We start from the raw sequence: 27,469 nt of genomic DNA, 5'->3' as shown, positions 1-27,469 counted from the left end.
CATCGACGCTGATGATTTTACATTTATACTTTATGAACTATCAACACTGATGCCGGTTTTCACCGCATACATAAGTGTGAAAGTCGTTGCATGGGGAAGGCGGCAAAACCCGCATAAACCCAAAAAACGGCAAACCTTCACGCAGGTCAGTTGAAAGGGAAAAGTTCAGTCATCCCATTAAATGAAAGTGCCGGTCTATCCGCATGAATCATGATAGAGGAAACTGAACACTAACCTATTAACAACCGCGCGTCGAACGGTTAATTTATTCAACACTAATATGCCGGTTTTCACCGCATAATTACGTGAAAAGTCGTTGCATGGGGAAGGCGGCAAAACCCGCATAAACCCAAAAAACGGCAAACCTTCTCGCAGGTCAGTTGAAGGGGAAAAGTTCAGTCATCCCACTAAATGAAAGTGCCGGTCTATCCGCATGAATCATGATAGAGGAAACTGAACACTAACCCATTAACAACCGCGCGTCGAACGGTTAATTTATTCAACACGGATATGCCGGTTTTCACCGCATAATTACGTGAAAAGTAGTTGCATGGGGAAGGCGGCAAAACCCGCATAAACCCAAAAAACGGCAAACCTTCACGCAGGTCAGTTGAAGGGGAAAAGTTCAGTCATCCCACTAAATGAAAGTGCCGGTCTATCCGCATGAATCATGATAGAGGACACTGAACACTAACCTATTAACAACCGCGCGTCGAACGGTTAACTTATTCAAGAAAATTTCTAACAAAAGGATGAGGAAAACCTACACGCAGGTCAGATATAGGTAAAGTTTAGCCATCCTACTAAGTGCAAGTGACGGTCCTACCCGCACAATCACGAAAGAGGAAGCAAAACTTCACACCTATTATTTACCACGTTCAAAGGTTAACTTATCCTAAAGACTTAGAAATTTCAAAAAAGATGAGGAAAACCTCCACGCAGGTCAGATGGTAAAGTTTAGCCATCCTACTAAGTGCAAGTGACGGTCCTACCCGCACAATCACGAAAGAGGAAGCAAAACTTCAACCTATTATCTACCACGTTCAAAGGTTAACTTATTCTAAACACTTGGAAAATTGCTAATTTAAACTAAAGTATGCAAGTCATAACGTTTATAAAGCAAGGAATCCAGAGAAAATAGCGGTCTTACCCGCACAAAGATTTATATTTCACAATGATTCATTACAAGAATGGCCGGGTAACTACCCGCCTACAAGAAAATAAATCTATACAAGCTAAATCTATCCTAGCAGCGGGAAGGGATCTTCAGGATCAGGCTTCAGGGCCACTTCCACTTGGACCAGCACCATCAGTAGAGCGTGGCAGTTCAAGGAAAGCTTTAAGGATAGCCAGCCCATCATCAGCAGCAGCAACTTCGTTTACCTTCTCCACCACCGGATGCGGGAAGGCGGCATACTGATTCACTGCTTGGTCGTATACAGCTTCAGTATCTACATCGAATAAAGGGAAGTTGGAAGGCGAGATGTCTTTCTCAACGAACCCTAGACCAAGCAGGAAGCCGGCCTTTTCCCCATCCTCGTGAGAAGCGTTGAGGGCTGCGCTCATAGCATCGTCATAAGACGTCTCAGTGAAGACTCGATGCACAACCTACAAAAGAAAATATAAAAGTATCAGAACATTTTCTATTTACAAAGAAAAGCGTAAAGACATGAAAAGCTTACCTGAGACAACGCTTCTCGAAGAAGCCATTCCTTGGCAACCAGAGCTTCTTGGAGGGCGGCTTGAGCTTGGGTACAGGCGCGTTCGGCTTCACTTTTATTAAGGTTGGCAAGCAACACTTCCTTTGCAGCGGCCTCTTCGACGCCCTTTAACTTCCGCTCAGTGTGGTCAAGCACGCCCCTCTGGTCCAGGATTTCTTGGAGCTTCTTCGCGTCCTCCATCGCCAAGGCATCATGAGCCTGCTGGAGAGCCTCTAATTTGGCTTTAAGCTCTTCATTCTCCAGGCGTAGAGGCTCAGCAACAGCTTCAGCCTTGGTGGCCCTTTCAGTTGCGTTCCTAGCAGTTTCCTTAGCCAGCCGAAGCTGTTCATTAACAGCTTGGGCAGCCTTGGAGCGAGCCTCGAGACGGGCCTGAACCTCAACTTCAAGGGCCTTGAACGCCTTCTCCTTCTCCGCCGCCGCGGCGGAGAGCCTCCTATTCTCCTCCCAGACAGCCCGCGCCTGAGCTACTTCTTGAAGGCGAGCTGCTTTTAACTTGTTGTTTTCACGACAAAGCAGCTCGACGCGCGGCTGCATCCGGGCCCGGAGAACCGAAGCTCATTGCTTAGCCTACCCTCCTGGTAGCTAGCCATGGCTTCCCCCAACGCACCACTAGGAGCAGCGTGACGAGCCCACTCCACGCACTCCACAGGGGTGCGAAGGGTTGTTCCTCGGCGAACGTTCCATCGTGGAACATACACTTCATTGGAATCCGACACTGCAAAAAACAAAGAGCAGTTAGGAAAAGATGATTGAAAAATATAAAATAGGCCAAAAGAACCCTACGCACCTGTAGGGTCAATAATAGGCCGATAGCCGCCGAACCCATCACCTGAACCCAAGGGAAATCCATCCAAGAGGTCAGGCAGATGGGAAGGTGGCAGAGGTTGGCGATACGCCCCATGCATACCTGAAGGATCGGCCGTCGTTGCCGATGACGGAGGAGGCATGGTAAAGGCCGCCGCGGCCGCCGCGGTCGCCGCTGCGGAATCCGCAGCAAAAGTAACCGCCGGCTCGGTGAAAGATGCGGTAAAAATGGCACTCACAGCCGGCGGTGACGTCATCACAGCTGGAACAGTCGGCTCAAAGGAGTGAGCAACTGAACCAGCGGAAGCAGGCGCAGGCGCCTGGGTCGTCGCCTCAGGTAGGCTGACCAAGCCTACCGTCGTTGGCGGAGAGGTACTCCTCTGCGCTCCACCCTGGAATGCGTCAACATCCACGCCTGCGTAAAGAAGATAAGTATTAATGATGGAAAACTATGAAGTTAAAGATAAAGGAAGTTTGTACTTACGGGTTTTCTTGAGCCTAAAGGTACGGAGAGGCGGGGACGAACCCGATGGAGCCGGCCTCTTTGCGCCGCTCACCGTCGTCTTCTTGGGCTCTCCGGAGGTGACAGTCGCAGCCTCCGGAGCAGTGGTCTTATCACCACCGGGATTCCCCGCCACCTCTTCGCTCTCGGTCTCCGAATCAGACCGAGGCACCGGATCGGCAGTGGAGGCCACCTTCTCCTTCCCCTTCCCGCCGGCAGCCTTCTTCTTCCGCACCAACGGAGGACCATCTGCGGATTCCTCATCAGAACATACGATTAGAGGAATTTCAGCAGAGGTTTCAACATTGAGGGGTCGAGGGTTGAATAGCGCCTTACCTGGCCGCCTGGCGCTCAGGATCTCGTGGCCTAGCGGGTAGACCTCCACGAACCGATCCGCCGTTTGTTCTAGGATGGGCAACTCGTTCTCGTCTAGAGCGCGAGTACCCATCCGAGCGGGACTGTCAGCCTCCCGCGGGTACATGAGCGACTGCAAGTCGTTCCCCTCTGAAATAAACAGGAAAGAAGTTAGAAGAGTTTCTAAATCAACAAAAAGAAACAGAGCATACCGTAAGGAACAGAGTTCGAACTGTATTCAAGGACGATTGGGATCTTTTGCGCATCCGCCTCCTTCCACACCCGGCTCATCCCCAGCATCACCATCCCAGACTCCGCAAACCGGTAAACCGGAGATTGGACTCGGGATATCTTCGAAAATCATTCCGCCTCCTCGTAGTTGGAGGCGTGAAGGCTGGGAAGTGCTTGCCCATTTTTGAACTTCATCGCAAGGGGGATGGCGCGAGCGGAGATGTAGAAGAACTCCCGCTTCCACGAGCGAAGACTGCGCTCGGTTGCGCAAATCTTCAAACCCTTAATCCGGGTTATCAACGTATACCACCCCTGGATGCACCTCCAAGTGTAGAAGGTCATCAGGCGGTCAACATAGGGCTCAATGCCCAGGATCCGGCACACCCACTCGAAGTGCCGAATCTTGGCAATCGCCATCGGGTGCACCTCGGTCAGGTGCACACCGTGCCTCTCCAGGACACGGTACACAAACTTTGTCAATGGGAACCTAAGATTCCCATAAACAAAGAATGCAGCATATACCCCGATCTTGCCTCTGGGGGCATCGTACACCGGCTGATGGGGTTCAGGAAACTCAGGCTCGAGAGACTCGAGCATGAACTTCCTGACGACGTACTGATACAGATCGACAGGCAGAGCACACTAGCACTCGCCAGCAGTACTCTTGTCATCGGCTGTAGATTCGAGATCACAAGACGACATCTTGCAAAAGAAAGAAGAAAACAATTTCAAGAGAATGCTCGACTGAAAGATGAGTATTCGCCGGAAATCGTTCTGAAGATGAAGAGAAGAGTAAAAGTGTGGATTACAAAGAACCCTCTCCCCCTTTATATACTAATCGCAATTAATGCGATGCATTTAATGCGGAAGAGAGAGAAATCGAAGGTGCAATGAAACTATGACACGTGGCAAAGAGCAAGCTGGCAACAGCTGTTGACAGGACGCATACCATTAATTTCGCGGCCACGCGCCCGAAAAATCGCGCCCACACGCCTGAAAAGGCGTCTGGAATGACCATGTACTGTCACGTCACCATAACTTCCTGCACGTCCTGACACAGTCAGAAGAAACCGTCGCACGACGTTTCAGAGGTTTGGACTGTTCTTATCCTTTCACCAACTCTTCGAATTTCAAAAAAAATTCAAAAAGATTCAAAAGTAAGCGGGAAAATACCCCTTACCTTGGCAACCAAGTAACCGTAAGACGGATGCGGGTACAGTGTTAAGGCAAAACCCTTCACATACCTAGCACCCGCAGGGAATTGAAGCCAAGAATACCTTGGCAACCAAGTAACCGTAAGACGGATGCGGGTACAGTGTTAAGGCAAAACCCTTCACATACCTAGCACCCGCAGGGAATTGAAGCCAAGAATACCTTGGCAACCAAGTAACCGTAAGACGGATGCGGGTACAGTGTTAAGGCAAAACCCTTCACATACCTAGCACCCGCAGGGAATTGAAGCCATGAATACCTTGGCAACCAAGTAACTATAAGACGGATGCGGGTACAGTGTTAAGGCAAAACCCTTCACATACCTAGCACCCGCAGGGAATTGAAGCCATGAATACCTTGGCAACCAAGTAACCATAAGACGGATGCGGTTACAGTGTTAAGGCAAAACCCTTCACATACCTAGCACCCGCAGGGAATTGAAGCCAAGAATACCTCGGCAACCAAGTAACTATAAGACGGGTGCGGGTACAGTGTTAAGGCAAAACCCTTCACATACCTAGCACCCGCAGGGAATTGACGCCAGGAATACCTTGGAAGTAAAGTAACCTTAAGACGAGCGCGGGTACAGTGTCAAGGCAAAACCCTTCACATACCTAGCGCTCCGCAGGGAATTGAAACCAAGAAGGATCTTCTGGACAATGCTTGCGGAAACGGAAATAACATCCCCGCATAGCGGGAACGTCGAGAACTACATTGTTTGAAGCTCCAGGATGGAATTGGTGGTTTTAACATAATTGATCACTATGTTTAAAACTACCAAAACCTCATGGAGAATCCACACAAGTGGGTCTCAACGCTCCTGACTTGCGAGGAGGTTACAGACATACCCGCATCATACCCAAAGATCAAGCAGGAAACTCGGGAATTTCTGCAAGTGACAAGGACTTCCGCGGGAAGAATCCCCATGGAAAACCTTAAAAAACCCTTTTCAAAACCCTTTGTTATGTCTTTCATCGATCGGGAAAACTGTGATGAGCACTAAGAAGCTTCGCACACCCTCGGAAGTCGTTCGAAAACTCGATCCCTTCTCCTTTACTCCAAGAACTCGCTAGATGCCGGCTCGCAGGTTTCTTTCTTTAGTTATTGAGATCATGTTGGAGATTTTCTTTCTAAATAAACATAAAATAGATATAGAAATAACTACTAAATTATAAATGAATTTCTTTCACGGATAGTTCCATACTTCCAACTTTCAAGAAATCCTATTGGACTATAATATTGTCAGACATTAGTAGTGTGAGCCCACAGACCTATCCTAGATTTCTAGGCTTTACATTTCCTTCTCTATATATTGTAATACATAGTTAAGAAATGATCAACCCAATTATTTCTTAACTATGCATTATAATATATAGAGAACGAAATGCAAATCCTAAAAAACTTAAAGTGGGTCCCTGAGCTCACACTATAATGTTTGTAATTGAAAACAATATTATTAGGGTTGAAGATTGAAGGATTATGGAATTTTGGTGGTAGTGTTGATCGAAATTGAAGACAATATTATTATTATTAGGGTTCATTATTGTTCTTGTTTTTATGTTTTTTGTTTGTTTTTCCAGTTTGAGCTTTTAGTTTCCATCCGCTCCGACTGCGGGGGAGTGTTGGAATATATTATTGTCACTTGTCAGGCATTATTAATGTGAGCCCGCGGCCCACCTTAGGTTTCTAGGATTTGCATTTCGTTCCTCTGTATATTGTAATGCATTTTTAAGAAATGATCAATCCAATATTTACATTATCTTACAAACCCGTTGGTAAATGCGGATTATCGACAATATTATGCCGGTGATAATCTGTAGAAAATATAGCATTGTGTAGTCTGATTTCCGACAAATACCAACAAACCTAATTTTAGTGGATTGTAAATCACCTACATTTAGTCCTGTGAACTTCTGATGACACTTTTTTTGTTTTTCTTTTTACTCTTTTTGAAACTTTGTGGTATCAGTTGATATTAAATATAAAAAAAAGGTTAAAAATTTGTCATCATTACTACTTTTCTGTCGGATTTTGTGGATTTCGTAGGTAAATTATCCAACCACATTTAAAAGTTATTTTTTGGATTTGGTGGGATTCATTGATAATTTTTTTTTTTTAAATCCAAATATTAACGGTGATTTCCATTGTTAGTTTAGTAATGAAGGATTTTAAAACAGTGTTGTATTATATTATGCGCAGACGGCCGAACTAAACTCACTAATCAGAGAACTAAAGCTGATTCTTTATGGTGATGATGATTCTGAGCCTTCTACTGAAGCTTGCGCACAATTAACTGTGGAGTTCTTTAGAGAAGACACACTGCGTCTGCTCATTATCTTTCTTCCCAAGTTGAACTTGGAGGTCTGTGTTCAAACATTATTATCTTATATCTGTGCTCGACTTTGTGACATCGGTTTTATTGGTTGTTACAGGCGCGCAAAGATGCTACGCAAGTCATTGTGAGTTTGCAAAGGCAACCGTTACCATCGCGCTTTGAGGCTTCAAGATATTTGGAAGCTAATCTTGATCTTTTAGACATTCTCATATCTGGGTATATATGTTATTAAAACACTAACGACAATAATCATATTAGTTATTAAGACCATCCCATTCATAACAAAACTACTTAACTCAACTTTTTCAATAAAAAAACTTATTTCTCTTTGTTTTCATCAACCCAACCCAACCCAACCCAACCCAACCCAACTCAAATTTTCACACCCATTAATTAGCAACCCAACCCAAAACCATATATTTGATAAAATAAATACAATTTAGGAATATTTTTAGTTTTTAAAAATCATTAGAAATATTAAAAATAATTATTTTACTTCGGAAATATAAAAATAAATAAAAAAAATCTACATCAACTAAACATGCTTAATAGAATTATAGATAAACCAAGTTACAATCGTAACATGCAATGTAAAATTACTGTTGAAGATACAAGCTACATAATTATTCATCAACGATTTTTTTTTCTTTTTTCCATACATACTCGATCAGATAATTTTTTAAAACGTTTTGTGCTTCTCTGTTGCAAAGATGTGAAGATGGGTCCTATTGTGAATGCGGTTAGTGTAAGTGTAATTAACTTACTTTTAAACAACAGGTATGAGGATCCACAATTGGCTCTTCATTATGGTAGGATGTTGAAGGAATGCTTACGTCATCAAATCGTTGCAAGGTAGGCAGAAAACATATCCTGTTGTATTAACAACTAATCATATATTTTATGGGATGTCCTAAAGTTCTTCAGGTTTGATTTACAGTTACTTACTAGAACCGAGTCAGCTCAAGAAACTTTTTGATTACATACAACATCCTAGTTTTGATATTGCTGCAGATGCCGCAGATGCGTTCAAGGTTGGTTACTTCTTGACAAAATTAATTATTGCGTCTAAGTTACAAATTTGTTGTCGAGTTTATGCTTTAATAATATTTAGCTGACGGGTATTGTAAGTGACAGAGTAGTCTTGCTACCAAGATCCAATGAGAAGATAATGTTTGAGTTTTGATATTATATTTTGTTTGGTGGCAGGATCTTTTGACTAGACATAAGTCTACCGTTTCTGAATCTTTATCCAAAAATTATTGTTGGGTAGACATTCATTATGCTTGTTTATAAGTTTCTTTATTCTATCGGGTTTTCTGTTGGTTTATGTTATTTATTATGTATGTGATGTTCTTTGCGCTGTACGCTTTTTGCTAGTTTTTTACTGAAATGAACGAAAAGCTACTTAAATCTGAAAGTTATATCACCAAAAGACAAGCTGTCAAGGTATGATAATTTGAGACCAGATCACTCAATAGTCGTTAGTAACACCGAAATGTTGATATTCAATTAGTGTGTGGTTTCTTCTTTGCTTTATGCCTTTATGGTTTAGCTGCTGGGATGCATATTGCTTGATCGTTCAAATTCTTGTGTTATGACGCGATATGTAAGCTCAAAAGATAACCTGATAATTCTAATGAATCTTCTAAGGGTATGATATTCTTACTTTACCCTTTTTGATATAGAAATTTGCCTAAAAGTTTATATGATCAAGTGGACATTGTTGATGCAGGATCAAAGTAAGAATATACAGATAGATGCTTTTCATGTGTTCAAGGTATTTCAAAGGATATGATATTGAACTACATGTCTATATACATATTTTGTTTTTGTAAAAGTTAAAAAAATGAACATTTTTACCAACCTTTAACTTTACTTAAGTAGCCATTTTTGGAACTGTTTTTTAACTATATGTTATTACTGGACCCCTACAAGTGATTACATAAAAGTGTAATAACACGTTGATTTAAATATCGTACGTGACACAATTTCGACCATAAAAACTGAATATGACGCGGTTTCAGGCCTAAAAAGGCACAAAATGGTACGGCCATAATAATTTAACAAATGTGATTTTTGCGCACGTGCAATAGAAAAATTTATGTTGCTTTGGGTGTGACCATTTGATATAAATTGCTTTGGGTGTGACCATTTGACCTTCCACAAAGTATTTTTAAAAAGCTAGTGAAAATTACTAGTCATTTTTATGATTTTCCTTTTTTTTTTGTTTTTCTTTTATTGCTGATTTATTTTATTATTTTTGACAGTTATTTGTAGCAAATGAAAATAAGCCTCCTGAGATAGTAAGCATACTTGTTACAAACCGAAGCAAGATACTACGTTTACTTAATGCTTTTGTTTATACAGGTAGCCAAATTAGCTTATAGTTTTGTTATTATTCTTTCTTTTATATAATAAATAAGATGATCATAAAATACTAATGTAATTTTGTATGTTGTTTGTAGACGATGAAGTGTTTGAGACTGACAAAATTCAGGTGGTCAATAAACTATCTGTACTGGAGCTGCAAGACTAAGAGATCGAACGTACCCGTAAACACATTGTTCAACATTTTGTTGAAATTTATAAGGATGATAATTATCATAATATTCATGATGTCAAACCGAACTTAACAACTTCTACAAGGGATCATTTTGGCACCTAATTACCACCGAGAACAACCCGCGATCACCCATCAAAATAGTCTTATGGTGGTGGCGGATATATTGGTGTGTCGGTAGTCTGTGTTTCAAAACCACGTTCAAGGATTATTATATAAATCATCTTTAAACACTTTGAAATAAAAGCGTGTTGTGTTAGGCATGCATTTTTTTTCTTAACGGTGATTTAATTAATCCACTCCTAAAATACAACACTAACGTTATCACGGGACATAAACCCCATACCTTGTAGGTATTAGTTGATAGATACATATGCCATAAGTTTATTTATTTATAAGGTTGTATTGTATTATAATTATGTTTGTATTCCCTATTTAAAGGGTCAAGAGGTTAGTGAAAAAGGGGGAATCAAATTTAATATTCCATCATGGTATCACAGCTAGGTTATACCTAAACATATTTTTTTCCAGCCGTATCTTTCCTGCCCTTCTTGCTAATCCAGCCAACAACCACCACCTACCACCATGACCAATGATGAAGAAGCTTCGTCTTCCTCTGACGACACCAAAGCTATGGCACTTCACCCGGTATACTCTGTCACAAACATCAACACCAAAATTCGAACCCTAGATGGATCCAGCATCACCTACTCGGCCTGGACAAAATTATTTACCCTCCATGCAACCGCCCTATAAGGTCTCGGACCATATTGATGGTACCGAACCACCCGTTGTGGACTCCGAAGGCTACTGCACTTGGAAAGAAACAGATGGATTGGTCCTCCAATGGATCTACGGCACCGTTAATGATACTTTCTTGAAACAGGTGATTGAAAGCAATACCACCGCTCGCAACATATGGGTGAAGCTCGAGAATATTTTCCTCAATAACAAAACTACTCGAGCCGGACAACTCAACCAACAATTTTCCAACTTAACACTCACTGCATGCACATCGCTAGACAACTACTGTCAAAAACTCAAGGAACTTGCCAATCAATTGGTCGATGTTGGGCAGCCAGTTCTTGACTCAAGGTTGGTGACACAATTAGTTCAAGGTTTACCACCAGAATATGTGGTTATCAGTGCGCTCATTAACCAACTTGCACCATCATGGGATGATGCCCGCACCATGCTTAACCACGAGGAGATGCATATCAAAAACCAAACTCATCAAGGAAACCCTAATATGGTTCTTGCGGCAACTACTGAGCCACCCAACAACCGTGGTCAGCCATCTACCACCCAAGGTCGTGGTTCTTCACAAAACCGCGGAGGTGGCAGGGGTTATCAAGGACGAAACAGAGGCGGTCGTGGCTATAACCGTGGACGAGGAAATTACTCCGGAGGCTACTCGGGTGGTCGCGGGTATCCACAACCACAACAATATCAATCATGGCCTAACAATCCATGATCCACCACTTGGAACCCGCCACCCACTCCTTACCCGGCTGACCCGCTTACATGGGCCAACAGCAACCACCTCCTTGGATAGCCCAGTGGAACGGGTCCGGGAGACATGCTTAATTTCCTCCATCGCAACCACCTACCCAAGCCCAGTCCACAACTTCATCTGCCCCGGGATCGTCATCGTTTGCCGGGTACACGGATTACAATTTCTCTGACCTCGCCCAAACTATGCAAAAGTGAATCTCAATGGTCAAGACCCGTGGAACATGGATACCGGTGCTACCGCACACCTCACTTCGGACCTAGGTAAAATAAATCATCATATTTCATCTGTTCCATTTAAGTCTATTTTCGTCAGTAATGGCAACTCAATCCCAATTCAAGGATCTGGCCATACTACCTTACCCGTTCCAAACCGAACCTATCACTTACATAACGTTCTTCACGCTCCTCACATTATTAAAAATTTACTTTCTGTTCGTAAATTTAATATTGATAACCAAATATCTATTGAATTTGACCCTTATGGTTTCACTGTGAAGGATTACAAGACTGGGACCCATCTTTCCCGCCACGATAGCACGGGCGATCTCTACCCATTCACTCAACCGGCAAACTCATCTGCTTTTGTCACAACCACCTCGGATCAAAGGCATCGCCGGCTTGGCCATCCAGGGGTACTATCTTAAATTTATTACGTTCTCGTTTTTCCATTTATTGTAATAAACCTACGGGTTCTCATATTTGCAATTCTTGTCAGCTTTCAAAACATACATGTTTACCATTTTATGATTCTCAATCTATTACCTATGCACCTTTTGATATCATTCATTGTGATTTATGACGTCACCGTAGGTAAGTAAATCCGGATATAAATACTATATGGTCCTCATTGATAACTATACACACTTTTTTTGGATATACCCGTTAAAATACAAATCTGAAACCTTTCCCACATTTGCTAAATTTTACCAATTTGTCTATACCCAGTTTAACCTTAAAATTAAAACATTTCAATGTGACCTCGACGGAGAATTCGATAACAATAACTTTAAAACTTTTGCTCACAATCGTGGACTTGTATATCGTTTCTCATGTCCCCAAACATCACAACAAAATGGCCACTCCGAATGTATGATTCGACGACTAAACTACATCGTATGTACCCTTTTAACCACGCTAATCTACCCGCTTCTTTTTAGGTTGAAACACTACACACCGCCACCTACCTTCACAATATTTTACCAATCAAACGCCTCTTCTTGTCAACCCCTCACTTCGCCCTCTATCACACCCAACCTATGATCATTTGCGTGTATTTGGGTGCGCGTGTTACCCAAATACCACCTCAACCCAACAACATAAATTATGTAATCGTTCGGTTCGTTGCATTTTTTTGGGATACCTAACATATTTTCGCGGGTATCGATGTTACAATCCATTAACCGACAAATTCATCATTTCATGACACGTTGTCTTTGATGAACTTACATTCTCGTATCGAAAACAACCCCAAATGTTATCGTGTTCCTTTTGATCAACCCATCACCTATCCTCATGTCCCATTTAACATACTTAACCCATCATCCACTCCATCCAATCAACAACAAACCAGCCCACACCATATGTCACCTTCGGTTACACCACACCATCAAACCCACAACCCACTACATTCTGGTTAGCCCTACCATCACTCATTCTCTTCCAACAGAACCCACCAAGAATCACCCATTGATCATATTATTCATATACATCCGATGGTCACCCGCGCTCGTAGTGGCATCACCAAGCCCATCGACTACTTAGACCTCCACACCACAACCACCCCTCCCATATTATCACCGCTACCCAAAACCTATGCTTTAGCCCGGTCAGATCCTCATTGGCGGGCTGCCATGCATGATGAATTTACGGCTTTACAAAGAAATAATACGTGGGACTTGGTTCCACGTCCCACTGATCACTCAGTCATTCAATGCATGTGGTTTTTTCGTCATAAGTTTAAATCTGACGGCTCCTTGGATCGGTATAAAAACACCTTTGGTCGTTAATGGAAAGTCCCAAACTGTTGGCATTGACTGTGATGACACTTTTAGTCCGGTTGTCAAACCGGCCACCATCCGCACAAGACTTAGTCTAGCCGTTTCGCGTAATTGGCCAATCACCCAATTAGATGTTAAAAACGCATTTCTTCATGCGAAATTAGAAGAAACAACCTACATGCACCAACCTCTGGGTTTCGTTGACTGTCGTGCACCCTGACATGTTTGTAAGTTGAAACGAGCTCTCTACGGACTTAAACAAGTTCCACGTGCATGGTATAATCGGTTCTCCAGGTACATCATAGAGCATGGGTTTCGTAGTAGTACTAGTGATAACTCGCTATTTGTCTACTCTCACGGGGGAAAATTAGCTTATTTATTACTATATGTGGATGACATTATTCTTATGGCTTCGGACTCCAAGTTACATCGTACGATCATTCAAACATTATCCCAGGATTTTGCTATGACTGATCTTGGTTCGCTTCATCATTTTCTAGGTATTGCTGTCACCAGGGACACTAATGGTCTCTTCTTATCCCAGGCGGCTTATGCGAAAGATATTATTGCACGTGCCAATGTAACCTCATGCAAAGCATGTGCAACTCCTGTTGACACCGCGGCTAAACTAAGCGCCACAGACGGGGATCTTCTTCCCGATGGATCAGAATACCGAGCTCTAGCCAGGCCCTACAGTATCTCACGTTTACTCGTCCGGACATTACATACGCCGTTCAACAGGTTTGTCTCTTCATGCATGCCCCTAGGGACACCCATTTACTTTTCATGAAAAGAATCATACGGTACATCAGCGGGTCCATTGATTATGGCATTCGAATTACACCATCGAAAGTAAACAACCTACAAGCTTACTCCGATGCTGACTGAGGAGGTTGTCCCGAATCCCGACGTTCTACCTTGGGTTATTGTGTATTTCTTGGAGATAATTTGATTTCTTGGTCTTCTAAACGTCAACCGACTATCTCTCGGTCTATTGCGGAGGCCGAATACCGTGCGTTTGCCAATGCGGTTGCCGAAACCACTTGGCTTCGTAACCTACTACTTGAACTACATACTCCATTGTCAAATGCCACTATTGTTTATTGTGAAAACATCTCAGCGGTATGCTTATCTCAGAATCCGGTTCAACATCAACGTACCAAGCACGTTGAAATCGATATCCATTTTGTACGGGAAAAGGTTCGACTTGGGCATGTACGCGTTCTTCATGTGCCTTCTGCTTTTCATTATGCCGACATTTTCACCAAGAGATTGTCTCGTCAGCTTTTTGAATCCTTTCGTGACAGTTTAACCGTTCGTCACACTACCACTCAAACTGAAGGGGAGTATTAGTCGATAGATATACATGCCATAAGTTTATTTATTCACAAGATTGTATTGTATTATAATTATGTTTGTATTCCCTATTTAAAGGGTCAAGAGGTTAATGAGAAAGGGGGAATCAAATTTAATATTCCATCAGTAGGGAGAGAACTTCTTGTAACACACTATGATACCATTGAGACAACGAGTCAAATGCCCATTTAGTATATTATACCTACATGATAATTGTTTTAAAAAAATATCTCTTTTTATAATGGTAAAAATTAAAGCACTTTACACAAGTGATACCTATTAAAGACTCATGTTTTTATAGTACTCAACGATCAAGTCATTATACAAGCATGTATCAATATAGATTACACATTGGGTATGCATCGTGCATGGTTTGGTAAAAACCGAAATCCAACATCAAGATGGCAAACATTAGCATGCTCGGGGTACGCCACCGCCACCATCTCAGCTTCCTCCATCCTAACCGATTGTAAGTGTATGATTCGTGAGTGAATCTGCTTCCAATTTAATTGTTTTTTTGAATCAGCTACTTCTCTAAGCATCTTGTTTAATTTGTGTGCAATTAGGCACTTCTCCAAAATATGATGTAACAACTGGCAAAACTTTTCACTAATGTAATCATGATTATCCATCCTAATATCGTTTTATTAATAAAATTTCCCTTTAATATAGTTCAATATCTTGCAAAGTCAACAAAAAGTCAATTTCGGCATAAAACAAGAAAAACGTGTAAATACCTCGGGTAACGAGCCAGAAAGTAAATAAATCATTAGATTGATTAAACAATCTCAAAAATTCAAAATATATATGAAAACATGTGACACAACATAAAAATATAATTTAGGAAGGCTTAAATCACAAAATTTGGAAAATAAGTAAATCCGAGCCAACACAAGACCCGAAAAGGGCCCCACATAAATTATTTTCAAAAAAAATAATTTTTATGGTCCATACTGTCAGGAATTTGATTTCGTTCAAAGTCTGACAAAAATTATTGAAAACGGAGTTCGTTTGAATATTTAAAACACGAAATACGTTAAAAGAATAACCGAAAATCACCTAGTTATAGATTAAAACCCCTCAAATACCCCACCCCCACCCCTAGGCCACCCCCACCTTTCTTCTTGGACACATCAACCCACACATGTCCCAATGAAACTCTCCCAAATACCCCCCCTAATGATTAGTTTCTAGAAACTATACACATGTATCTTCCCTAGGCACTCCACCTCCCACCCTAATCACCAAACTCACCACTCTAACCTTCCAACTCATCATCCTACACCTCTCTCTCTTCCTCCCTTTAAAACCTACGGCCAAACACCCCCTTGAACACCCAAACCAAATTCAAATTAATAATCAACACACACACACACACATAATCAATAACATGGAGGTCTAGATCAAGATCAAGGGAAGGATTAGGAGCTATTAGGAAGGATTGAAGCTAGGAATCACACACACTCTTAACATCTCTAATCTCATCTTTCAAAATCTCAAGAACCAAGTAAGTATCATGTTAAGATTTATTGAGTGTTGATTATGAATATACAAGATTGGATATACTTGAGTTTGATTGAAAGATTGATAATGTGTGTAGTGTGGGTACATGCGTGTGTGCCGTAGGTATATGTATATGTATGTATGAGAGGATCAAAACTCCATACACATGCATACATATATCTTGAAAGATCTTATATTGTTTATTAGATTGAATATGGAATATTAGTAATTTCTTGAATATTTGATAAACTTGATTCTAGGGTTTGTATTAGATTAAAGATTGGAATGGATTATTGATCTTTAACTTGTTAGTATGGATATAGATTGTTAAAGGTTGTTGCTAGAAATGTGTAAAACATAAATATGTTCATAATGGTGAAAATTGGGGATTTTTAATATAAAGTTAACTAGGAGATTTTGAATAGAATTTTGAATATAGAGATGTTGTGGGATGAATTAAATGTAAGTAAGATAGGTTGCATGTTAGATCTAGTAGTTGAAATTTGAAAAATGTTGGAACTACTAAATAACGAAACTTTAATTTTAATAAAAGATGAAAATGAGATTTTGATTTAAACACTTGTATTAGATGGAAACAACAAATGATTAACAACAACTTAAACAAGATAGGATGTATAATTTGAAACTTGGATTAGTTAAAAACATTATTGAAATAAACAATGACTTACTTATAATAGAAACTTTGTTAAATGGTGAAATTAAAAGAATAAAATGAAATAGATTTTTAGGATGTATGAAACCCTAAAAACTTAAATGAATGATTAAAGTTTGATAAAGATAGAAATGATATAAAAGTGACTAGTTACAAAAGTATAGAAACTTCTAAAAAGCTAAAACATAATGATAAAACTTGGATCATGAACATATGGATTCTCTTAAAAAGAAATTGAGAATCTTGTTTAAAAGTGAAACTTTGGATTATTAGGAAACTTATAAAATAAATTAAAATCTGGATTTTTAAGATATTTAAAACATAAATGAATAACAAGTTAAACTAGTAACATTGTTAAGGTAAATTAAAAGACGAACTAGGAACCGAAAAACTCGATTAACGTGTCTTATGAACGTACATGGTAAAAACTGCTATTTATGGTGAATTATACGTTACTATATGTGTATTTAGTTCATAGGATGATTAATATAGACTTGTTTAATTTATTTGACTCGTCGGTAACTTAAACGGTCGAAAAATCGGCTTTTTAAGCAAAACCGACACAACTATTAGGGACTGTTTTAGAACAGCCCCTAAAGTGTTAAAATACCCATGTATAACATAAGTTAATACATGAGAAAAGGAGAAGATGATAAAACTTAGTCCTAAACGGTTCGTGTCGCGAAAACCGACACGAAAACGTTAAAAAGTTGCTATTTTAAGAAAATATTAACAAAAATAAAAATAATATATTTTCACAAGTAAACTTATAAAACTTGATTAATATTTATATAACAAGTATTTTTCATAAGTTATAAGTTACATTTTAAACGAGAAACCGAAACAACACATTTTAAGCATAAAACCGACAAAACCGGCCAAAACCGACAAGTTTTGTGAAAAATAAAAGGATTAATATTTTCTTTAAAATTCCAGCAACTAAAACTTAAAAATATTTTATTAATTAATTAATTAAAGTAATTAAATAATAACTAACGGAAAACCGAACTATGTGTAATCGCTTATGTGTTATGTGCTTATGTGTACATTAGAATAGGACTAATAAATATAAAAGGATTTTTGTATAAAAACTAAAATTAAGTTTTTATTAACAAAACGTGTTCTAATATAGGACACGGGATTTTTGGAAAAGCTACAAGACTGTGAGTTTCTCTATTGAACCCCCCCCCCCTCGATTTTTAACTGGAAATGTTTTCAAAACGATATTTAATTGTGTTTTGGGGGAAAAGCATATTCTTTATTACATATTATTTTCGTTGATGTTTTTCTTTAAAAAGGCATTTTATTTTACAAATTGGTGTTCAATGCGGGGTGAGTCTAGTTGGGATAAGTAACAGTTAACCCTAAGAAGGGGCACAGAAATATTGGTAGATCTATTGGGGTGACGCCCCCACTTCCATTCGCGTTGGGTTAAAAGTGGGAATATTTTGAGTATTGTATGTATCGGGTTATCAACTATGATAGTCATACGCAATGTTGTATTCTTAGCTAGTCTACAACAACTCAATTTGTTTAAGAAATGAAATGCCTATTATTTTGTGATATAATGGCGGTAGACCATTATACACGGAGTATTTCGATATAATTCGGGGTGTAGTGACGATTACACACGAATTGATATCATATTTGATTGTTAAATGAATTGTGTTTTTTTCAACTCATATATATATATATATATATGGACTATTTTGATATAAAGGGAAACTCACCAACACATAGTGTTGATCGTTATTTTAATATGCTTTTCAGGTAAGTGAAGATTTCGAGGTGGTATGGAAACGAGAGCGTGCGGTGTTTGAACAAAAGATGAAGTATTGTAAACCATGCATTAGCACGTGTAATAAACTCTGATATTGTAAAATAAAAGATGATGCTTTTATTATTAATTGTCTGTTTGGCTATCAGCATCTGTCATAACCCGAATGGCTTAAGTTAAGACTTCCGTTGTGTTAAGTTAAGATTTTCGGGGTGTGACATATGAGATGGGTACTTCTCATTGGTTGATTTCATTTGGTATTTTAGATACTGATGGTCGATGGGAACGCCCCTGCAGGCTAGCACCCTTAGATACTAATACACTTATATGTATCATATATAATTTTCTTATGTATAGTATTTATTGTCGAGATCTTTGTCTCATTATAGGAGATTATGTTTGTATTATATATCGGAGGTTAATGAGAATGAATGTTTAACGAGAAATACACGATCACTTGAATTCTATCATGGTATCAAGAGACAACCCTACCCAACCCTAGCCGCAAACCCTACTTATCATAGTAGCTCTCTCTTCTCTTATTCCACCTAGTTGGAATAGCCCATCCTGCCCTTATCCTGCCTCCTCTCGGCCCAGTAATTTCAACAGTGGCCAATCCAGAGTAGGTTTACTTGGGCCTCGACCCAATCTGTCTTACGCGGCAGCTTACACCCCAATGAAATTTGAACAAGCTCTTTACACTATGTTGCTTAACTCACCAGATCAGTGGCTCATGGACACCGGTGCAACTTCTCATATGACAAACAATCCATGTAATTTCAAGTCTTTTTTAATAATGACATTCTACATAATACCATAGTTGGTAATGGTGCAACCATACGGTCACCAGACAAGGCACCCAAACCTACAACCCCCTACCCTCCCCTTAAAATGAACAATGTCCTCCTTGCCCCTAAATTAATTCAAAATCTTATTTATGTTCGTCGTTTAACGATTGATAATTGGTTTTTCATCGAATTTGACCCTTTTGGTTTTCTTGTGAAGGATTTCAAGACCCGGATCCCTATACTTCGATGCAACAGCAGCGGTGATCTTTACCCTCTACTTCCACCGGAGTTGTAACGCCCTAAATTTGAAAACGACTTTTTAACATATGTTATTATGGAAAATATGGTCCCAAAATTTTCTTTTGTTTCCAATAACATAAAAACCAAATTCTATCAATAAAACATCATGTATATATCCATAGGAACTTGTCTTTTAGTTAAAGACAATACATATTTTTAAACTTATTCATAAGTCTTTATCAAAATTAGAAACTTGCAATTTAGATGTGTATTGTGTCCAAATCTGAGCATTTGATCTTCGGCTTTTCGGTTTCATTTGTGGACCTCACCTAAAGCAATCCAATATCACATATTAGTAATTACAAATATATATATATATATATATATATATATATATATATTATAAAAATAAGACATTAAACCCGAAGTAACATTAGTCAAAATTTTAAAGCCAAACCAGGTCCAACGTAGGCTACCGTTATGTAACTCCAAATATTCTATTCATTATGTATCTTAACTTGCCCGATTGATCCTGAGCTTCTCGTACATGTTTCTAATCACCATATCCACAACTAAATGAATTTCATAAAAAATATAAAAGAATATCCCAACATACTTCACAGATGGAAACCATTACTATTATGCTACCATAACCAAACCCAAACAAACGGGTCAAGATCATCGATTGCTTTACCGCTAACTTTTATTACTTTCATCTCATAAGCATGTATACACCTTTTTTTATTAAACATAACACAATTTCTAAAACTACATATATTGTCACACCCCAACCTACGGCGGAAATGTCGGGGCGTGAACTGATTGCTCACAGCTTTTCAAATGTGCAATATTATAAGTTTCAATTTCTATTAAATAAATTTCAAATGAAACAATATTCATACAATATCCAAACAAAACAAAATGTACATCAACAATCAAATTCATAAATAATATTTTTCGATAAGTTTTCTTCTAGCATAAATCCTTAAGTGCTCATGTACTTCACACCAAACGATAACATGCATATGCGTTGAAAATTAAAAAAGTTTTGTCAACATAAGGTTGAGTGAGCAACACACCAATTTGAATGTTCATATAGAAAATAAGTATTTGCAACAAGTCATATGAGAATAACAAATTAACCAAATAAGCAAGTATAACTGAGATGTAGAGAAGCACAAAGCTATAATGACTGGCGTATGATCATACTATTCTGCGATTATGTTGGACCTCTCCGAATGCAAAAGCATACAAGCACATAAACAAGTAAAGTATAAGTTGTTAACACATAAGAAAACGTTGAAGTTTTGTGTATAAGTATATATATGAGAAATACAAGTTACGCATATGTCCCCAAAATGTGAAAAAACTAGTAAAAAGAGGGGAATATGGTACTCACCTCGATAGACGAACAAATGTGATTGAGATAATAACAATGCGGAAAAGTCACACGGGAATGATAAAACCTAATAAAGAACAAAGAGAAAACGAATAGGTTTTAGTTAATGAACTAGATCGATTATGAAAGCTCGATAATTATAATCATTATTAAGTTAATATTATATCCTTTTTGATTAATATAATTATATATAAAGATATTATATGTACAATTATTAGTTTATTAAATTATATATAAAATATGTTATAATATAAAAATAAAATACATCTTTAAACATTGTTAGTTTTAATAGTTAAATAAATATATTTATATGAAGTTTGCTTGTTATATATTTATATATATACATTATATCTTTAGTTTTAGAGTTATTATACATACATATGTTTACATACAGACTAATGACGCGAGAAAACAATTATTATAAAATCGGTTTACAATAGAATAATTTTAATTAGTTATTATTATTATTATGATTATTAATTGATTTAAAAAGAAAATATAAGAAAAAAAAAACTAAAAATCCAGGGTGGCAGGGGGTCGAACCCGCGACCTCCCCCCCCCCCCCCATGACTCACAGAAATAACCGGTTAGGCTACCTCAGCGACTGCAACAAGAACAAGATCATATTATCTATAAACAGACGCATATTCATCAAAGTTGATTATAAACCCTAACGAATTTAGTTGACATAAATCTGTCAATGTTAAACAAGATAGCCTTAGGGCTTCTGTTCCTTACACGATTGCGATCATAACCATGTATAACAATTACCTTAACTCTCTTGAATGGAGGGTGAATGAGATCAAACAGTTGGCGGCCAGAAAACGATGACGAACGGCAAGTAAAGGGCAATTGTAATGTAATTAAATATAGGGTTACTGTTGGCGACGACTGAGGGAAGGAGGGCGTGAGTTTAATTGAGTTATAATGTTCGTTTATATAGAAAACGATTTCGGTTTAAGTTTAAAATTCAAATCGGATAATGATGAACAATTTGAGATAATTAAACACGATTAAATCGTTCAATAGGTTGTAAATATGATAAACATGATAATTACGAGATCAATTGTCATCAACAAACGAAAATTCAAAGTTCAAATCAATAGATAACAATTTCGGGTACAAGAAAACTAATATGGGTCAGGTTTAGTTCCTGGGTATTCGTTATTATAATGTGGGTTATAATAGCATTTTCATTTTGGACCCTAGAGTTTGAACGTGGTCACATTTGAGGTAAAAATATATAATTTGGGGCTAAAAGTGTAACAGGGATAAAGATTTAATTATAAACAATTTAATATTAAGAAAATATTCAAACTAACTCGATAAACACCATATTTTTAGTAAAATAACCCGAACGTAGAACCGAGTCGGGTAAAAGCATAAGCTCGAAAACCCGAGTTGTTACAGTCTCCCATAATTTAGGAAATTTCGTCCAGAAATTAAGGAATATCATAACAACACCGTTAAATAAAAATACATAATACAAAACTTTAGATAGTTGAAGTAACGCTCCAAATGAAAATCCGATAAGGGCACTTATATATAGGATGTACCAGCGACGTATCCACCATGTCCTTATCATCTTTGCATTTGTACCGTTATCTTAACTACTTACGGTTCTATATTATGTCACACAACTATTCAGATCATGATTTCCATGCGAGGACTTTGGTAATTATGTATGCATCCATAATTACTTAGATCGTCGGATGGTCCACATAATTCGTCACATTGTGTGGGTTACAAAATGTTTAAGTAAAACATGATTGTTGGGATATAAAAAAAATTCAAGGAGTTTTAACTAGAAAATCACAATGTATAAAATAATTTCAAAAGTTGCAGTGGATTTTACTAAAGCAAGGAAATTTCCAAGAAATCGCAAAAATACAAGTATTTAAAGTTGTAGAAAAGGTTACTTATTAATGGTTAAGGTTAATGAAAGTAAGGAAATAAGGTATGAGTATACTTTAATAAATAATCTATTTAAACAAAAGAAACTTTATTCATAAGATAGAAGGTAAATAGTTCAAATGGGGAAATAATTCAAAGCCATAAAGAGGCGTTACAATACGAAATTAAGAAAGACAAAATAAAATTAAGATAAAGGTAATGGCAAAAGTCTTCATGACCTAGGAGTAGTTTAATTGACTTGATTTGGAGCACCGTGAGGAGTTGCATTCATAGAAGTAGGAGCAGTTAAGGTAGATTGACTTGGAATAGCTTGAAAAGGCTGATCTTGCGTAACAGGTGCTTGAGTATAGTAGGCTTGGAACACTTGAGCTTGCAGGTGCGGGGCTTGATATAGTTGGGTTAAGTAAGGCTGACCTTGATTGATGGGTGGAGCTTGAAGAATATGGGATGGTTGGGTTTGAACTTGGTGAGCATGGGTCAAGTAGTAGGGTGTAGTCATGGTTTGGGCTTGATGGGCATGGATAAGTTGAGGACACGTATTACAAAGTTGGTTTGGGTCTCCACAATGATAACAAGCGTGGGTATTAGGAGCACCGGGTTGAGCACGTGGGGTGACTTGTGCATTAGGCGGGATACGACAAGTGTACGCAAGGTGTCCATAAAGGTTGCATTGAGTGCATAGTCGGCAAGGGGTTTGGGGAGAGTGATGAAAGTTACTTGGCACACAGGGGATGAGGACCAAGGTGAGTCTTTTTGTTCGGGGCAGTTTGGTTTTGATTAGGAGGAGGTTGGTTATTGGGTTGCTTAACGGCACAGGCTTTACGCTTGTTGTTGTGGTTAATGTTGCGTTGTTCGTTGTTGGTAGCAGGTTTGGGTTCGGCTATAGCATCAGAGGATGAGTCGGTTTCGATCTTGTCGGGATTAGGCTGGGAATCCTTGCGAGACAAGGTTCCATCCCTAACATGACTGTCGGTGCTGGAAGCAGCTAGGTCCATAGCCTCACCGATGGTTAAGGGATCACGACTCGTCACAGCATCACGGAAAATGCTTGGTAAACCGCGAATGTATTTCTGATGCCGCAGTTTTCGGGGGTTACAAGGTGAGGTACGATTCGGCTAAGTTCACGGAAACAGTTCGAGTAGGTAGAGTTATCCCCAACAACCTGTTTGAGTTCCAAACCTCAGACTCAAGTCTTTGTAGTTCGTGTTTCGGACATAATTCCTTCTTCATTGCCTCCTTAAGTTCTTCCCAAGGCATGGATACAACCAAGTCAGATCCATTATCATTCTCAGGGCATTCCCCCAGATGACAGCTCGACTCTCGAATCGGCTTGTGGCGAAGTTGGTCTGTTTGGCATCCGGACATTCGCAGTGGATGAAGATGTTTTCCATTTCCTCGAACCATTGAATCAAAGCGGTGGTATTTTCCTGTAAGGCCCCGAACCCGGTAGCCCTACTTTAGCATCGGATTTACTCATAAACACAGTTCTTACAAATCAGAGTTAATTAAAACTTTCGTGGAAACGTTAATATTTAATCATTCGATACAATACATACATCTTTTCTTTAAAAACATAACATAAAACATCATATTTAAAACATCATTTCTTCTATCTTCAGATGCCAGCCATTCAATCCATGCCATGTGCCATCCTCATTCTAGCTCTTCAGTCTGATCACCTGCGTGCATACTAAAAGTCATCTACGCTGAGTGAGTTCTAGTTAATCAATCAACTTACCATACAACCACTACATGAATTTATATACGTATCCGAAGACACATAGTCCACTGTCTGACCTGTTCACCTTAACACTTAACCACTTAACTGCCCCTAACCACTTAGCCACTTGTTTACGGAAGCACATAGAGACTTGCTCTCCCACGTACTCTCGTTATGCCATTTTATAACGAAGGCATGTATAGGCTTACCCTACCACGCACTCACGTTATGCCACTTAATAACAAAGTCATGTATAGGCTTACCCTACCACGTACTATCATCATGCCACCAACACCCTTACTAGACCCTTGCTACTTCTATCACACCCTACCTCTACTTATCTATTACACACTTTATATCATTACATCATTTACATAGTAACCAAGTTACATTACAACATTTACACACACTAATAACCACTTGGGGATCATTCCCGAATGACAGTACGCGCAATATCCGAATATAGTTCGCACACCGACTAACGTTACCTTCCTTGTCTACACGTGCAATATCCGAAGATCGTTCACGCACCAACAGACATTCATTCATAACATAAATAAATATATCACATCAAATATTATAGCATACATTACCACTTAAGGTAAGTGTATTCACACTTCACATCGAGTATGCACACAGCCCCGAAAACATAACAAGGAAGTGGGGCTAGAAACTCACCTGAACCCGGTTATGTTCACTGCTAAAGGTTATTCATTTCTTGAGTTGTGCACGGCTAACTGTATAATAATTACATGTATCAATTAACTATCACTACTTATCGTATTTCTAGTTGAATTATATCCCTCAACGGACGGGGTCCGGGGGAAGCGCCCCTGGCAGCGGGGTCTAGGGGCGCAGCCCATAGCAGGGTCCAAGGGGCAGAGCCCCTGGCTGGGGTTGAGCTGCCAGGTCAGCTTGGATTTTTAATTATTATTTCTATTAACCATCTTTAACACATTTTCCATTAGGATTTAATTATTATTTTATTCACCATCACATTTTCTATAACGAATTAAGCCTACTCGTTATCAGATCACAGTCTAATTCGTTATCTAGCACATGATCTGATTCGTTATCCAGCTTCGTTGTCCTGATTCGTTAGCTGATTTGTTATCGTTCCTTAGCTGATTCGTTATTCTAGTTCGTCATCTTTCATAACGAATTGGACCTTTATAACGAACTGGTCCTTTAATGAACTGAACCCTTAAGGAACTGAACCCTTAACGAACTGGGGGTTCATTCGTCAGTTCTTCCTTAACGAACTACTTAACGAATTGGAGTTAGTTCGTCATTTATTTATTAAAGAAAGGCTTAACGAATTGCGTCTGCTTCGTTATCTCCCCTTAACGAATGACATAACGAATTACCTTCTAATTCGTTAAGTCTCCGTTAACGAACTAGGTTTAGGTCAGAGTATGTCAGAATATTCCCTGACATTCTTTTAACCTCGTACATCATTTCCTGCGCCGTCATCGCCGGAAAACCGGGATCTCGCCGGAAAAATGAGATCTGAGTTATTTTCCACCGTTCTTCACCATTTTTCGTCCCGTTCGATCCAGATCTGGCTATGGTGACCCCTAAACTCATCTTATGATCGATTTACAACCGATTCCACCTGGATCTCATGACTTTAACGGTTTAAGGGTGTCGGCTCGTCGTTTCGCGACTAGATCTAAAGGGTTTGGATCTCTACAGTATCGTACTATCATTACCTCGGGTCGGAATTCGATTCTTCTTCTATGTTTCGGCTAGAGAGAGAGAGTAGGATGAGAGAGAGCTAAGTGTGTGTTTTGGGTGGTGTATGGAATGGAATGGAAATGAATGGATTAAGGGTAAATTATAGTATTTATATTATGGGTCATGGGCTTGAGCCCATGGTTCATCTTCCTTCCTTTCAAATCCAAGTCCATTACCCATATTACTTAACCCAACACAAGCCCAACTCATAATAACTTCTACTTTATTTTATTATTTCTCCACTAACCCGAGTAAACTTTCCCACCAATATTGAATAATATAATTAATATTATTTTAGAAATTTCGGGATGTTACATTTCCTCACCATGGAAGGATGGAGGTTTGGTGCTCAAAAAGTTACGGAAATCATAGTTATTTGTTGCAGACGAGGAGGCGGATCCGTTGGTGTTGATGCTTTAGATCTGAGTGACTATCGTGGGAATTGCAGCAGCGAATTCTTTTGTGATCCTAGAAGCCAAGCGGCGATCGTGTGAACCAGATGAACGTTGGTGACGATGGTGGTTTCTTAGAGACGACATTCTATAGGGATCATAAATGAGGATTTATAAGATGTAGGATAAATTGAGGAAATCATGAGAATAGTAAAATATTTAATTATGTGGAAATAATAATGTTGTCTTAAGAAGTAATGGGATTTTCACCACAAAGATTAAATGCAATAGATTATAAGATGAGGGGGGGTACATAGCGTAAATAGTTATTAGATGATGTAGTCAATAATATTTATGTGTGATGACTACATGAGAAGTTAAGTCAGTTTAAAATTTAAATTATTAAGTTTCAATAAACTAACGAAATATAAATTGTGGATGTTGGCCTCCCATGAGCTTTCCATGGCAATTTGAATGGCCCAACGAACTAACGAAAAACAATTGAGTTGGACAGTCCATGAGCTTTACATGGCAATTTGATTGTCCCAACTAATTAACGAATTAACAATGCAATGAAGTTTGTCAGGCCAATGAGCGTTACACGGACCAATGGGTAGTTGGAGTATCTTGTAAATCACCACGTTTGATTACTCCAACAAAAATACGAAAACAAGTTAAGAAATGGATAGTAGGAGTTCCCATGGGTTCCATGGTTTTTTTTCACCTAACTAACCATTTA

General features: G+C 39.0%; 2 protein-coding genes across 2 annotated transcripts; both read left to right on the top strand.

The window, feature by feature from the left end:
• The first annotated feature begins 6,255 nt into the window (after positions 1–6,255).
• LOC143633704 (putative MO25-like protein At5g47540) lies at positions 6,256–10,020 on the top strand. The gene is made up of 12 exons (XM_077101955.1): positions 6,256–6,261; positions 6,405–6,473; positions 7,024–7,185; positions 7,257–7,375; positions 7,937–8,011; positions 8,097–8,190; positions 8,366–8,425; positions 8,537–8,605; positions 8,712–8,810; positions 8,892–8,936; positions 9,427–9,526; positions 9,625–10,020. The coding sequence occupies exons 1-12, from the start codon at positions 6,256–6,258 to the stop codon at positions 9,693–9,695; spliced, it is 969 nt and encodes a 322-aa protein (XP_076958070.1). The 3' UTR covers positions 9,696–10,020.
• A 390-nt stretch (positions 10,021–10,410) lies between these two features.
• Positions 10,411–11,193, top strand: LOC143633703 (uncharacterized). The gene has a single exon (XM_077101954.1). The coding sequence runs from the start codon at positions 10,411–10,413 to the stop codon at positions 11,191–11,193; it is 783 nt and encodes a 260-aa protein (XP_076958069.1).
• The last annotated feature ends 16,276 nt before the right edge of the window (positions 11,194–27,469 follow it).

Source organism: Bidens hawaiensis, unplaced genomic scaffold (genome assembly GCF_021521415.1).
Source record: "Bidens hawaiensis isolate Kalapana, Puna unplaced genomic scaffold, B.hawaiensis_p1.1 tig00006862_1, whole genome shotgun sequence".
NCBI lineage: Eukaryota > Viridiplantae > Streptophyta > Magnoliopsida > Asterales > Asteraceae > Bidens > Bidens hawaiensis.
This window is presented reverse-complemented; position numbering and strand designations above follow the sequence as displayed.

Excerpts from the sequence above, each read along its gene's own strand:
- LOC143633704 (XM_077101955.1), top strand. Across the intron at positions 8,191-8,365 it reads ATGCCGCAGATGCGTTCAAG|GATCTTTTGACTAGACATAA; the intron begins GTTGGTTACTTC and ends GTTTGGTGGCAG. Across the intron at positions 8,811-8,891 it reads TTCTAATGAATCTTCTAAGG|GATCAAAGTAAGAATATACA; the intron begins GTATGATATTCT and ends TTGTTGATGCAG.
- LOC143633703 (XM_077101954.1), top strand. The coding sequence starts at position 10,411 with ATGGATCCAGCATCACCTACTCGGCCTGGACAAAATTATTTACCCTCC.